General features: G+C 41.6%; 2 protein-coding genes across 3 annotated transcripts in view; both read left to right on the forward strand.

The window, feature by feature from the left end:
• LOC109199679 (eotaxin) overlaps positions 1–15748 on the forward strand; it is a 367879-nt gene that overhangs the window by 7420 nt on the left and 344711 nt on the right. The gene's annotated exons all lie outside the window — the stretch shown is intronic.
• Positions 3376–5166, forward strand: LOC109199678 (C-C motif chemokine 18-like). Its single transcript, XM_019354999.2, has 4 exons — positions 3376–3615; positions 4392–4515; positions 4591–4649; positions 4773–5166. The coding sequence occupies exons 1-4, from the start codon at positions 3543–3545 to the stop codon at positions 4796–4798; spliced, it is 282 nt and encodes a 93-aa protein (XP_019210544.1). The 5' UTR covers positions 3376–3542; the 3' UTR covers positions 4799–5166.

Here is a 15748-nt window from a genome sequence, read left to right on the forward strand (position 1 = left end):
ACAGGCCAACATCAGACACAGTAACCTTTGAAATGCTCAGGCCCTTGGAGATCAGTAGGTCAAGAGTGTGTCCTCTATTATGTGTGGCCTCTGTTACATGCTGAGTCAGCCCAAAGTTGCCCAGAGTGTTACTCAGGTCTTTTGTCCCTTTGTCCTGAGGGTTGTCCACATGGATGTTAAAATCCCCAACAATAATTACACAGTCGAAATCAACACAGATCACAGACAGCAGTTCACTGAGGTCATTAAAAAAGTCTGTGCAGTATTTGGGAGGCCTGTAAACATTAAGGCACACAACTTTGGATGGGGCCTTCAGCTGTAAAGCCACATATTCAAAAGACTGAAAACTACCAAGAGATAACTGCTTACATTGAAATGATTCATTAAATAAGACAGCAACCCCTCCTCCTCTCCTGCTCACCCTGGCCTCACTGATAAAACTGTAGTTAGGAGGGGTCGTCTCGATGAGAACAGCTCCACTGTTACTTTGGTCCAACCAAGTTTCAGTTAAAAACATAAAATCAAGGCTGTGCTCGGTGATTAAATCATTAATTAAAAATGTTTTCCCAGCTAAAGATCTAATGTTTAATAAAGCCAACTTAAGTGTTTTAGAGGTATTATTTGCCCCCTCGTGTTTGGGAGCAGTCTGTGGCACACAAGGTATGTTTACTATATTTAAAGATCTTTTAGAGTGCAGCTCTCTGTGTTTTGACCAGGCCACATGTCTCCTTCTGTCACCTAAAAGTACAGAAATTTTAAAACCTTCTAATAAACAGGGTCCCAGCTTCTCCTGGGAAAAGTCACCACTGCCATAATCCTCACAGCCTGGACCCTCCACACATCACACATCAGACTGCGGAGACAGAGCATGGAGGTGATAAGGAGGAACTAAGGGGGGCGAGGCTGCGCAATGTAACTTCGATTGCTCTGTTGAGGGCGGGGCTCGATGGCGAACCTTTGGCTGCTCTGGTGGGGGTTTATGGGGGACAAAAAGGGATTGGGCCGGGGGTAGATCTGAGCCCAGCATTGACCCGCTCCATCATCTCCTCAGTGAATTTCAGGTGTGGGGAGGAGGGAGAAAGGGAGGGGGAGGAGGGTGAAGGCCTATCAGGGGTTTGGGGGACTGGGGGAGGTCGTGGTCCCTGGTCCTGGTCGTTGGTGTTGTTGAGAGAGTTGGAGGCAAATAGGGACCCTTCTTGCCTCTGATGTCTCTCCTTTCTGAGGCTCTTCCCGGGTGGGGGCAGATGGAGCTCCTCCTCAAGGTTTCTGCTGGGCTTTGTCTGTTCTTGGAGTACTATTTGTTCCTCTTTATGAGATAACTCCTCGTTTATCTCAGCCTTGGCACCAAGCACAGATGGATGACGTATGGAATAAAACAAGTTGGAGGTGAACAGTTTCACCCCAGACTTGTTAAAATTAAATCCATTTGCTTTAAACAGATGCCTGCGTTCCCAAAAAATATTAAAGTTGTTGATAAAATGCACTGAGTGGTCAGTACATGCTGATATAAGCCATTTATTCAGTGCAAACAATCTGCTGAATCTCTCGTCTCCTCCTCTGACGGGCGGTACAGGTCCACTGATGAATACAGCTGCATTCAGAGAGTTTACAGTATTTAATAATCCAGTAAAGTCCCTATTATTGCTAAGTGAAAGCATTTAGGAAGCACAGAAATTACATTGAGGTTACAGTGTGTAACAGTACTGACTTAGTGACATGTGACTTAGCACAGAAACTATGAACTGGGAGCTTTGTGGTGCTCCTGTAGGTGTTATTTTCTATCTGAGGTTATACTGAGTGTAGCATGATGTAGACTGTTCTGTTTTTTTCTCTGTATTCCTGCTCTTCAGCTTCAGCATGCACTTATTTGCTTTGTTGGCACAGGAAATGGCAGAGCTCATAAGTAGAAAAGCTCCAGAAACATTTCACACGTAAGCAACAAGTATAGATCTTCTGAGTTTGCTGATGATGCTGTGTGTTATATTTGACTCATCTCAGGATTCACTCTGTAAGAACTACTTTTTCAAGTCTAATTCAAATGGTCAGCAATAATGGGAAAATGTGTGGCTACTAATTTGGCCTGAACACAGAGTTAACTCTGAGACTATTCTGAGCGCCCCAAAACCCTGTCAGTCCTGTCAAATGTGAAAAAATAACTTAATAAATTAATAGAAATGGGGTATATTTTGTTATTCCAACCAAATAATGAAGCTTTCTGAAGCCGTTCTTTAGCAAGACACCGAATGCTGATGTCAGCTGTAACATCTGGATGATGGGAGTATGGGTGCATCACATATCTTTACTTCCTTCTTCTTGCATTTTTTTCTTAAAAACACCAGATGCTTATGGGAGAACAGAAAGTTTGCGAAATAATTCTTTTAAGAAAACATTGTCCTTTCTGGCCTGTAATGTTTACACTGTAAACCAGCCAAGTTTAAATGTTGTTAAATAGTAGCTATCCTCTTAACATAAATCATGTCCGAAGCTTTCTACCCCTTTATATTCAATTTTTTTAGTTAGTTTTCATATCTAAATAACCTGCAAAGTCAAAATGCATAAAAGAGACTTTCACCAGCTGGGCCCACGTCCTCATCTTAGGTTTGACAGTGTTTTAGTAGATAAAGGTGAATGGCTTGGACATGAATTGAGCTGCGGTTTGGGGAAGGCCTCGAAGGGGACTGGCGGCGGCTCCTGGGCCTGGCAGATCCCCATGTACTAAATAGAAGTGAAAAAATTAAAGAATTGAACAGGTGAAGGAGGGTGGGGCACATAAATGAGAACGAGCAGCTTGTAGAACTGGGGGAACATATATAGATAAGAACCAGAAGGAGCGTGTTTGGAGGCGTGGTCATGCTCCTGGAATTCAGATACTTTATCTCCAATAAAATGTAAGATCTTTTAGTTTCTGAATTTATGCTTGAATGTGGTTAAAATGCAAAACACTAACACTCGAGCCTGAAAGCAAGGACTGACATCACAATGTCTGCATTCATTTTCCTATTTACAGAGTTTTAAAACAAAATCTTAAGACCAGGACTGCAGCATGGCAGAAAAAGGTTTTGTGAGATAAATGCTACAGAAATATTTACAGTTTTCCCTTCTGAAAAAGTCTTTTGTTCATAAATAATTTTAACTAAAAATATTACCCTTCTGGTCCTTTAGGTTACATTAAATTTAGATTACGTTAAATAACTAATTTACTAAACTTGTTCTTAATGATTCTCCAACAAATGCATTGATGAAATATGTCATGTCATGACTTCCAGCTTCTGTGGAACTCCTCATACTTCCACAATCTAAGAACTGTGTGATGAAATGTGTCATTTTGTAAAGTTCCTCTTTAATCACTGTTAAATTTATTCGTATGAAGAGAGGAGGAGGAAACAGAAACAGCTGAGGTGAATAACTGGAGGAATCATTTCTACTTTTAACACCTTAACTATTCTGCATCTCCAGATGTCTAGTTCTTCACGCTCTCTGGAGAAGAAGGTAGATCACAGGGGAACAAATCATTTACTCACTGTTCTTCAAGCTTTTTGAAAATGGTCAACTCTAGAAGTGTGTTACTGCTGGTCTGCACAGTCTTGGTGGTTGGGGCCATCTGTGGATCAGACGGTAAGATTAAACTTCAGACTCCGTGTAAGAGCTTTCAACTGGCTTTTCCCTGTTTAAAATTCAATTTTTTAAAAGTAATTTGTGTTCCAGCAAAGATTTGGATATCTGCTGCATAACAGTCAGCAGTAAGAAGATTTAGGAAGCAAGTTTTTTGTTCTTTCAGCTGTAGCCTCGGTGGTGTTTAACAGGATTCAAACATAGGCTTAGATTATGTGCAAATTGTATATAAGGCCAGCAAGTACAAAACGGAGTCCTGTTCAAGCCCTGATATAAAAAATCAGTTTGCAACCAGCAGGAATATTCCTGGACTAAATATGAGCAGAAGAATCTAGATTTAATACCCATGCAAGTGAAAGGGAAACACAAACATTAGATGCTGCTTAAAAACCCCCATGGAAATATAGCCCAGTAAGAAGTGATCCAGCTTAATCCCAAATTTACCTGGATAATATGAAATCCTGCTTAACAGAACAGGCTTCTGCTCTTATTGTTTAGGCGCATTCTTGAAGAATATAGTGTCTTAAATGAAGACATAGATTGGTGTAAGTAGCTACTTTGTTAATACTTTTATAATGTTTGCTTTACATTTCTCATTAGTAGAAAACCTACAAGGTGAGGCACAAAATAAATATTTCATGTCACTTAATGTCTGGTAACAGTTCAAAAGTCAGCTTTTGTTTACTTTTGTTAGCAGTTTTATGACATTTTAAACCCAAATTTCACTTTGAGTTTCCTCCCTGTGAGCCAAATATATTCAGTTTTAAACTTCTAATCAGCTCGCCAAGATGGAAAGAGACGACCGTGCTGCGTTGCAGTCACCAACCTCGATATGAGTGCTGAGGTGGTGGGGGAAACATATCGTCAGCAGGCCGCAACACCACCCTGTGTGAAGGCTATAATGTAAGTCAGCACATCTTGTCCTACACACAAACATAAACACAAACAATCTGTATGACCTTCTCTCTTTATTTCCAGTTTCAACACAGAATATGGACCGCTTTGTGCTGATCCAAACGCTCAGTGGGTCAAAGATCGTGAGTTATGCTAAAAGAAACACACACACACGCACACACGCACACACACACACACACACACACACATGAAAAGTATTTGTAGAGAAAAACTGAAACTCCTGTTTGTCTCTCTTTCCTGTCCAGTCATTGCGAGCATGACGAGGGTATGAAGTACAAAGTGTGAGGTGAAGCATCGCTGCCTGTCGGCTCATCAGTATCTCCTCATGAATTTTATTCGAACTTTTCTTTGAAATGTTTTTATTACTTTACTCTTTTAAGTCTGTTCTTGTTCTTATATGACTTTATAGTGACGACTAATAATGGACGTGAATCTATGCTTAGACGAACCAACTGATTTTCTTTTTTTTTTAAGTTTAGTTACATATTTAGTTTCAAATCTTCTTTTATTCTTTATTTTTTGCTTTTATGATTCCATTTATCTGTGTACATCATGATGTTTTGTAAAGCTGACTCTGACAAATGATATCCAAATAAACTTTGACCACCAGTCATTCAATAAATCTAATATCTTAATAATCTCCCAGAAAGCTGCAGCCCATTTTATTTTAAAAATTTAACAATTTCTTATTTTTATCCATTTTATCCCTGTGTTGCCTACAACTTTTAAACAACACTGTTGTTTCATTTGTCCTTATTTCCTTCATCTGCTACATATTTTCTTAGTTCTGTAGTTACACCAAATATCACTTTGAAGTTAAACCAGCTCTATGCAGCTATTTTATAAAAAGGTAAAAACAGGAGCTTTAAAATTATCATCAGCAAATCCACAACAGAACGTGGTGCGATGGCCCAGTTAAAGTGTAAACCTCAACCTGATGGAAATGCTGTGGCTGGACCTAAAGACAGCTCTGCATAAGTGAACGACTCAAAACCTCAACCAGCTAAACATTTCCTCCACAATGATGTGAGAGCTAAAAAAATGATGATTTAAAAATACCAGAACAAAGATGTTTATGAAACATCATAAATGTGAGGGACTGATAAACTTTCTATATATATCATCTGTAATGAGGAAGTGGTTTAGTGTGCGTGTGTGTGTGTGTGTGTGTGTGTGTGTGTGTGTGTGTGTGTGTGTGTGTGTGTGCGTATTTGTGTACAGAGAGACAGCCAGGTCCATAATGGATATTAGGAAGTTGGGGGTTTTTTTCTTTAAAAAAAAGGAGCCACATTCAGGTAAAAGTATAAAATCAAATGATCCGTCAATCAAGAATAATGTTGGATCAGTGTTTCAATATTTATATCTTTTATTAGATGTACATGTGGTTTAGTTGTTTGTCTTTTGGTTGAAAGTACACTGAGAGAGGACTTTTTGTTAGTGATCTTAATAATATTTTTTCGTCTAATTGAATACAGTCTATTTGTGTATGATTGTCAGTCCAAAGAGGGAGAGAGGAAAGAGGGGAGAAAGAACAAGGTCAGGAAGAACCAGGTAAGAAAACAGACAGGGAACAGTGACAGGCAAAACAGAAACTGTTAAACTGACAAAGAGAAAAAACCTGATTTTACTCATACAATCTGGAAGTTGTGTCCTCCCTATATTAAAGCTGCTATACAGAATCTGCAAAACAAACTGGGTTGAAACATTTTTGACCCTCTTTAACAACATTCCAACATAACATTATCATTGACTGGGGAGATTAAAATTAATGATATATTTTTATGTGGTTCAGCCACAACTCTACTAAACCTCAGCCAGTAATAGGTAGGCCAACTTTTGGACCGTCCAGTTGTCTGTATGACTGCCGCAGTACATGCACAACATTTGCGCGCTATCAGAAAGAAATGGAGCCCTGGTGGAGTGAGGAGCTGTAAAGAGAAGCAGATGCTCTGTTTATGTTCTAAAAATGTTTTAAGCTGGTTTCAAAGATTCTGTACAGCAGCTTTTAATGTTTTCTAAAAGCAGACATACACTTACCTTATCAGTGTTTCTCAAACTTTTTACAGTGTGAGAAAATGTCAAGCTCTCAAGTACCACGATGAAAGCATGAAACTCATAAATCTTACAACACAAAATTAGTCTTATTGAATTAGTAAAATTAGTGTCTGCAGTAAAGATGGATTCTACCACAGGCAGAGTTGCCTCCATTTTTATAGCTTTTTTATTAATATTTTGTAATAATTTATTCTGTTTTGGGGTCATTTTTTTTATGTATCTGTATTATATTATACATTCACATTAAAAGTGAATCTCTGTCCATAAATTGCACTCAGTTTACTTTTTACTCACTGTGAGCAACATTCATTATCCTACCCCAGTAATTAAGGTTAGGATATGTATTTTTTTAAAATTCCAATCCATTCTTCTTTTGCAGCGTTTAAATAACCTTTATCAGATTTGATGGTTTTGTTACAGACTTTTCAAAAAAGTGTTTTGTTTTTCTTTCACAAATGTGGGGATTAAATGTACAAAATGTACAAAAATACTGATGTCATGTTTTGCAACGAGGACCCAGGCACAGAGAGACCTGATGAATTTAAGAATCTTATGATTTTATAAAGAAATTTGCAGACTTGCACAGAGATGGTAAAATTTTGATGACTGATAACAGAGACGAGGACAGGGAGGAACAGGGGTTTAAATGCACCAAGGAGACAGACAGAGAGAACTCAGGATAACTGGAGACATTTAAGGATGCAGGGACTGACAGAGACGGGAAAGAAGTCTCATCGTGACGAATAAAGTGTATCTTGCCTGACTGGGCAGCTCTCTGGGTGCTCAGCACCCCCAAAGATCTTATCCTAGAATCTCCCCTGATACACACTATACAATTTTTCATAACGGATGAATTTTTGTTTGTTTGTTTGTTTGGGTGTGTTTGTTTTTTTTATTCCCACCTATGCTTCTAATTTCTATGTTAAAAAAACCCAACAGGAGTTATGCAGGTTTACTATGATGAAAACTCCAGACTCACAGTGAAACATCATGCTATGTAACACTATTGTCAAGTGTTCTCTGTCTGTGAGGTGCCCACACTTGAAAAAGACCAGACTTTGAATTTCACTCAATTTATTTTTTGACCAGTTTCTTAGGTAGCTGTTTTGCTGGATAGATAGATAGGTAGGTAGGTAGGTAGATGAAAAACCGATAGCCCGTCTAGCTCAAAGTCTTCCTCACCGTGGAAAGTGGATTGTGCTTTGTTTGCTGTCCTCTCAGGCTATGTCCACACGTACACGGGTATTTTTGAAAACGGAGATTTTCCGTTTTCGTTTTAAAAAATAATCCCGTCCACACGTAAAGGCAGAAATGAAGGAAAACGCTGCTAGGAACATGCCAAAGCAGCAGGTGGCGCTATATTCCTAACCGTGTAGAAATGTTGGCCAATCAGAAGTCTAGAAGCCTCGGTGGGAAATAGTAAACAAAGCTGGGGCATAGAAGCAGAACCGAGTCGTATGTGTGGAGGGACAGTAACTGTGTGTGTATATGTAAGCATTTAAACACTGCAGAGAGGACAATTAACAGTAACAGTATTGTAGAAATTCATTTCATCGAAACAACAACGTGGCGCACACTGTGACGTCAAAAAAGGCGCACACCTTTGACGCTGCGTTTTCTCCGTTTTTCTCGTCCACACGTAAATGCAAAAACGGAGTTTTAGAAAATATCCACCCTGGCCGGAGTTTTTAGAAATCTCCGTTTTCACTGACCGAAAACGCCGTTTACGTGTGGACGAAAGGTGCAAACGCATAGAAAAATCTGCGTTTTCAAAAATACCCGGGTACGTGTGGACATAGCCTTCGTATGTCGCACCCAGGTCAAATGACTGCTGCATGCATTTTAAGGTCTACTAGGCACGCCCGCCCTTGATTGCTCTAATTCAGCTCACCTGGCGGAGCGGTGCACACCAGGCCGCGCTTAGTTATAGATTACACACAAGGTCTAATCAGCAGCAGCACAGAGCAGATAGTGGGCAGGAGGAGGAAGAGAAGAGTAACAGCACCAGTGTAAAGTTCAGGAAAGTTTCTTCATGGTTCAGAGGCTGCTCGGCAGAGGATGATTTAAAGATGTGTGTGAAATGGGCTGTTATGATTGGTCAGAAAATGTGATGACGGTTGCCTTTTTATAAAGAGTAGCCTTTCCTTTTCACCAGCGGTTGTGGCCGCTAAAGAGCGTTTCCCTGAGCCTTAAAACTGCCAAGACGGCACGGCGCTGTCACGCTGATGGTAAAAACACAGCCCAGATGCAGGGGCAGATCTAGAAGGGTGGCATGGGTTGGCAAGTGCCACCTTAAAATGATCCCTTGCCACCCTAGTTTTGCATATAAGATAGCATTAACACTTTGAGCGTAGTTACCGTCAACAGTGAATACAAATACTAAAACTGAATATGTTGCATAGTGTTAACCCCCCCCCACGATTAACAAATGGTTCAGCCCATAGCACAGACCAGCTTTTTTCTTGTTTTCAGTAGCAGGAGATGCTTATGATTGTGCCAGAGCACATTTTGAAAAACACCATTATGCTTAGTAGCGGTCAGCAGCTATATGCTCCATAAAACAACAAAGTACATATCCACAGGACAAACTTTGTTTCAAACCTTGTTCCCTCATCAACCAGGTGCTAAGGAACTGCTTTCAACTCAGGATTGCACCTTAATAGCCATTCTTTTACCCATTCCCGTTCATTAACCATAGAGCACACCTTCTCTCTGTGCATTAAAACTCGCACTTCTGCTATATAGTTTACGCCACTTGATTTACGGCACCTTGTCGCTCTGTGACTTTCAAAATAAAAGCACTTTACAAAAGATTAATGAGGTCATTTACACTCCCACCAAATCATTCAGAGCTTAACTGGGAATTAACTGAAGCGATAATGATTTCCTAATGAAGAAATGGCCCATAACCATTAAACTGTATGATAACACATAGTTCCATTAAAGAAAGTGAACCTTAGACTTTAGAATGTAGTTAAACAGTCTCTAATAGCAAAACCAGTTTCTGCACTGGGCGTTCCACTATAGAACGTTTACTAGAACATTGTCCTTTCTTAGTCTTTTCTCCGAAGCAAATCCTTAGTTTTCTTAGTCCGTCCTTGTCAGTTACTGTGTCCATTACACGTGCTAATCTCCATTCATTGCGGGGTAGATCATCCATCTTCTCCATGACAACATCTCCAACTTTCAAGTTTCTCCTTGGAGTGTGCCATTTCTGTCTTGTTGCGATGTTGAATAGATACTCCCTTTTCCAACGTGACCAAAACTGTTCTGATAAGTACTGCACCTGCCGCCACCTTTTACGGGCGTAAATATCCTCTTTGATGAATGTGCCTGGAGGGGACAGGGATATCTTTGACTTCAAGTAAGCAGGTGATTTGGTGTCAAGGGCTCTGGGCTGCTTGGGTCACTTAGGTTGTCCACCATAAGAGGCCTGCTGTTCACAATCGCCATTGCCTCATAAAAGAATGTCCTTAACGATGCGTCATCCATTCTGCTAGATGAAAGTGAAACTGTAGAGCGCAGAATGTTTCGAACCGTCCTGATTTGTCTTTTCCATACACCTCCTGTATGGCTTGAATGAGGAGTGTGCATCTTGAAGTCACACTGCTTCTCTGCAAGAAATGTGGTAATGCTGTTGGAGTCCACTTGTTTTAAAGCTTCTTGTAGCTCATTTTTTGCTCCAACAAAGTTGCTTCCTTGATCGCATCTTATCTCACTGACTACTCCTCTTATGGCTATAAAACAGCGGAGCGCATTGATGAAAGCGTCTGTAGTCATGTTGTCTAACATCTCTATGTGCACTGCTCTGCAGCAAAGGCATGTAAAAAGAAGTCCATAACGCTTGTGCTCTTTGCGAGCTTGTTTGGTTAGAAAAGGACCAAAATAGTCCATTCCACAGAATGTAAATGGTGGAGATGGATCTAAGCGCTGTGTTGGGAGATCAGACATCCTTTGTTCCTCTGTGCCTCTGCTGAGTTTGCGACACTTCACACATTGGTGTATAAAATTTGCCATGGCCTTGTTGATGCCTGGAATCCAAAATCCATTCACTTTTCACTTTCACTTTCCAAACCTTTTCCTTGGTGCTGCACCTTACTGTGGAAATGATCTATTATTAGTTGAGTGACATGGTGACCTTTTGGAACTATCACTGGGTGTTTCAGTATGGAGGAGAATGAAGCATCTTTAAGTCTTCTTCCCACCTTAAGGAGTCCATCAGTATCAAGAAAAGTGTCCATTTGAAACAGTTTACTTTTGTGTGGAAGTGGTTTCCCGTTCTTTAGCAACCTTATCTCCTCTGCATATTCACTTGTGTGTCCTTTAGAATAACACATTGTGCATTTTGTCTTTCTTGTACTGTACTGTGGCCTGTTGATTTGTCTGGTAGGAGGGGTCTCTCCTTAAATGGAAGTGGCATTTCATAATGTCCTTCAGTGTTTTTGTAAATGCCTTCCTTTAACAAGTTCAGAAAGAGAATGTCATCTTGAGACACTGACTTGTTATCGTTGTCGTTATCCTTAAAGTCAGACTCAAGGACCTTGATTACATCAGCTGGAGTCACTAGGGGAAGCTCTTTAACTGCAACTCTGTGACACACAGTAGACATGCTAGAAGATCACCATAAGATGATGTTGGGCGTACAATACTCCAGCCCAATGCTGTGCGAACTGCATAGGGTTCATTCTCGCCTCCTAAGATTACCTGCTTTGGAGCTAATGCCTTAGAGCAACTGTAGCCAATTAAAAGGCCGACTTCACATTCTAGCTGTGGAGGAATCTCGTTCCTTATTTCCTTGAGATGATTCCACCGCTTTGCCGTTTCACAGGTAGGAATGTGAGAGCGGTTAACTGGTATACATTCTTTAGTGTAAGCAGGAGGGAGTTCAATCATTTCTGAGGAGTTATAGCCTCTTACCTTGAGACCTGAGATGCGTTCGCTTGGTACAACAACATCCTTACCAAGCAGTGTAGTGAGCTTCAACCTTATTGGGGTGGCCTTAGTTTGGAGGTTATTAGACACATCTTGGTCAATGAACACGGTGTCACTTTGCGTGTCTAGGAGGGCATAAACGAGACTTTCTGTTCCTGGATGTTGCTCTGAAGAAACCCATACTGGTACAATCATGGAGGTGCTCACGCACTGTTCACTGACTTCTGCATTCAGAGACAAGGTGGTTGCAGCCTGTTCTGTGCTGATCTGAGTTTGTGTCTGGTTTGAGGCTGACCTATCATTGTTATAGTTGAAGTCGTGCAGACAGGTAGGATGTTTTTTCTTACACACTTCACATACAAGTCTGTAATTACAGTTCTTTGCGCTGTGTCCGGGTTTGAGACAACCATAACAGAGTTTTTTCTCCCTTATATATTTCCTTCGTTCCTCAAGCAATTTTCCATTGAACTGTGGGCAACAGTGAAGTTTATGTCCGTTGCTTTGACAGAACATGCATGGGGCTTTAACATTTGGACCTTTTGTATTTTCAGTCTCAGTTATCGCCTGGGTGGGGAGAACACTAGAGGTGGGCCTTTTGTCTTTTTGGCAGCCCTTACCAGTGTCTGTGGTGAAGTTTGATGTAATCGGGTTGCACATGATCTCTGCTTCAGAAGACATGAACTTGGCAAAGTCCTTTAAACCTGGAAACTTCCCACTTTCTTTCATAAACTGAGTAGCCTGACGATTCCACCTTGCAGCTGCCCAGTTTGGTAACTTTTGAACAAGTTTTTGGTTCTCTTCACAATCGTTGAAAATGCTTAAGCCTTCAATGTGGGGCGTGGCCTTGTGACATGTTTGAATGAAATCAGCAAATGCCCTGAATCCGGATGAGTCATTTGTTTTGATCTTTGGCCCTTTTGCCAGCCTTTCTCTGAAAGCCCTCTGTACCACAAATGGATGTCCATACCTGTGGTTGAGACGTTCCCATGCATCTCTGTATGCTTCACTGTCATTTCTATAGAAGATGCCATCAAGCGTTTGTCTAGCTGGACCTCCTATGTATTTCTTTAAGTAGTGCAGTCTGTCAGCAGGTGAGATGTTCCTTTTATCAATGAGAGCAGTAAAGGAAGCTTTCCACTCAATGAATTGTATTGGGTCACCTGTGAACGTGGAGGGCTCTGGCACCGGCAGTCTGTTCAATGCAACACTATCGTGTACTGCTTGTGCTAAGTAGAGGACATCTGTTTGTGGAAGTGAGGTAGACACTACATTGTTGTCAGGGACTTTACTGAGATCAGAAACTGTGGGGGCTTTCTGAGCAGTGTTTCTATGGTCGACATCAGAGGCACTGATTTCACTCTTTATCTCACGCTCATAGGTCCTTAGTCTAGCTCGTGCAGCCTTTAAGTCCTTTTCAGCCTTCAGTTTCTCTAGCTCACATCTTTGAGGTTCAAGCTCTTTTCTTTGCCTTTCTTCTAAAAGCTGAATCTTTTCCTTTTGTTTTTCCTCCTCTAATAACACCTCATACTCTGCTTCTTTGGCTGCTAACTCTGCTGCAGCCTCTGCTCTCTTAACAGCTACTACTGACATTGCAGAGTATGACTTACTGGCAGAAGAGTTTTTACTTGAGTGCGTGACTGAGGAGCTGTAAATGGACTGAGCATAGTCTGGCTCAAGAAGCTCACGGAGACGTGTCTTTACCTTGTCCCTATCATAGTCATCTATGCCTGAGAGTCTTTCATGAGCAATCTTGATAATGTCTCTGGTGACTGCTTCACATGCTTCTATGAGTCACCTTGTGCCATGTTGTGTAATGTTTTCTCTAATTTCCATATACAACTTTATGACAGTCTCTTTTTCATTCTCTAAGATGTCCATGAGTGAAGCAATTTGATTGTTTGTTAAGTCTCCTTTTAATTGCTCTCGTGTTTTACGTACTTGTTTTTTTCCATTCATCATAACCTTGAGAAGCCGTTTTTCTTTCTTGTGGGCCTCCTCCTCCTGATATGCTTGCATTTTTTCAGTAGGCCTCCCTTGACAAACTGAGTGTGGAGGCTCCACTTCCTCATTGGCCTTGGGATCCTCTGTAAACTCTGTCTCTTCTTCAGATACTTCCATGCTGAGGATGGGGCAATTTAGTTGACCATCAGATCCCAGAAGACCATGTGTGGAGCTGTGGAACTGGGACCTTGATGCTGAGCGTGAGATGGAGCTCTTCTCAGCTGGGGTCAAGCTCTTACTGTAGCATCCCTGGTTGAAAAGATGGTCTCTCAAACTGATGGTTCACAATCCTTTTATTAAACAGCCATGTATGTGAACACACCGTAAGAGCTACAACATACAGAATAAAAGACTATTAGTAAATCAAACAGTGTGTTACCTTTAACCCTTTGCCTTATTCCTTAATCACAAATTAATTCTCTTTACCTTACATAACAAATAACACTAAAACTTGTAAATTATTGCATATAACAGTGAAATCGTTGCATTGCTGCCTAAACATGATGAGGTACGTTAGCACCCTCTAGTGGGTGAAAACTTAGCCTTCATGCTTAGTAGCGGTCAGCAGCTATATGCTCCATAAAACAACAAAGTACATATCCACAGGACAAACTTTGTTACAAACCTTGTTCCCTCATCAACCAGGTGCTAAGGAACTGCTTTCAACTCAGGATTACAGCTTAATAGCCGTTCTTGTACCCATTCCCGTTCATTAACCATAGAGCACACCTTCTCTCTGTGCATTAAAACTCCCGCTTCTGCTATATAGTTTACGCCACTTGATTTATGGCACCTTGTCGCTCTGTGACTTTCAAAATTAAAGCATCCGCTGGGTCCAAGCTCCAACAATATAATAGCCACTCATAAGTTTACAAAAGAGGTGTATTGGCTTCATTTTTAGATAACTAGTTGTAGTTCTTCTTTGGCTCTTGGCGAAGGCGGTCGCACTTTTCTCCTCTCCTCCTTCCCCTTATCTTCCCTGCTTAGCCTCTTGTGTCCTTGTCCTGTCTCGTGTGTATTGCTTTCCCTGAACAGTCTCTCACTGTCGTTCTCTAAAACCTAAAAGAGAATTATGGATTTGATCAACTGGTCTCTGAATGCTATTGACACCCTTTTCTCAACGAGAAGTCTGGGCTCGGGAGAGCCCGAGTGCCCTGGAGGGACTTTCCCTGCCGGATACATGATGGACGGGTGGCAGACATGGAGGATCTTGTGCCTGGCGGGACTGTCGATCGAGGACGCTGAAGATATCTACCTATTCCGAACCATGATAACAGGGTTCTTGCTGATCGGAGCTGGCTTGGCCCTGGCTTATCGGAGAATTAAGAGAGCGGAACCGGCTGTTCAAACCCCCCCAAGGCTGCCCGCTGGAATTGAAACGATGGGAAGAGGCGAGACTTCTCAGTACGAACGCAGCATGGTCAACAACTTGGAGATGCTTAAAGCTGCCGTGAAGACTCAACATAACAGCATTGAGCGCATATTGGGATACATCAAAAAGAGGCCTGCTCAGAATGAGACCGTTGAGCGAAAGTTGGATCACATCGCAGAACGGATCACTGCAGCTGTGGGGTCTCAGAATCAAAAGAATGACAACACCACGGAACAGAAGTTTGGTACCATCATGGGGAGGCTCGTGGCTATCCAACGGGAGATCGAGAGCCCAGTGTCAGAGTGTTAAAAAACACCTTTGAAATTCTCCTGAGCTGCTCGCAGAAAAGAAAAATTAACGACATCAACATGTGGACACCATGGCGCCAGCTGCGGGTCCAAGGCTGGTGCCGAACAAAAACAATTCCCTGATAACGACTGTGTGTTGACTATTCTTCCCATTCTATGCAAGGCCACCTGGGTTGGCTGGCAGACTGTTTACTTAGCCTGATAGGGCAAAGGACACTGTCCCAGCTGAACTCTGGACACGCACACACATACACTTTCACTGAAAAGCAAGCACTTATCCCCCCCCCCCGTTTCCAAACGCCTTCGATGCTTTTTTCCCTGTGGGGGAAGACGGTGGGTCTGTGTGCCGCGCTGGAATGGTAGCGCTGTGCAGGATGACTGCTGTGTTTTCCTTCAGACTACTCCTCACCCCGTACCCAACCCTGTGGCTTGTCACGTGCTACAATGTTGTACTGTGGACATTTATGTGCTCTCTGTGCAGAGGAGTTTTTTTGTAAATGGTAAATGGCCTGTATTTATATAGCGCCTTTACTAGTCCCTAAGGACCCCAAAG

The sequence above is a fragment of the Oreochromis niloticus genome, unplaced genomic scaffold, assembly GCF_001858045.2.
Source record: "Oreochromis niloticus isolate F11D_XX unplaced genomic scaffold, O_niloticus_UMD_NMBU tig00000795_pilon, whole genome shotgun sequence".
Classification (NCBI taxonomy): Eukaryota; Metazoa; Chordata; class Actinopteri; order Cichliformes; family Cichlidae; genus Oreochromis; species Oreochromis niloticus.

Coding starts and splice junctions, on each gene's coding strand:
- LOC109199678 (XM_019354999.2), top strand. CDS start 3,543: ATGGTCAACTCTAGAAGTGTGTTACTGCTGGTCTGCACAGTCTTGGTG. Junction 3,616..4,391: donor GGCCATCTGTGGATCAGACG/GTAAGATTAAAC, acceptor ACTTCTAATCAG/CTCGCCAAGATGGAAAGAGA. Junction 4,650..4,772: donor CGCTCAGTGGGTCAAAGATC/GTGAGTTATGCT, acceptor TTTCCTGTCCAG/TCATTGCGAGCATGACGAGG.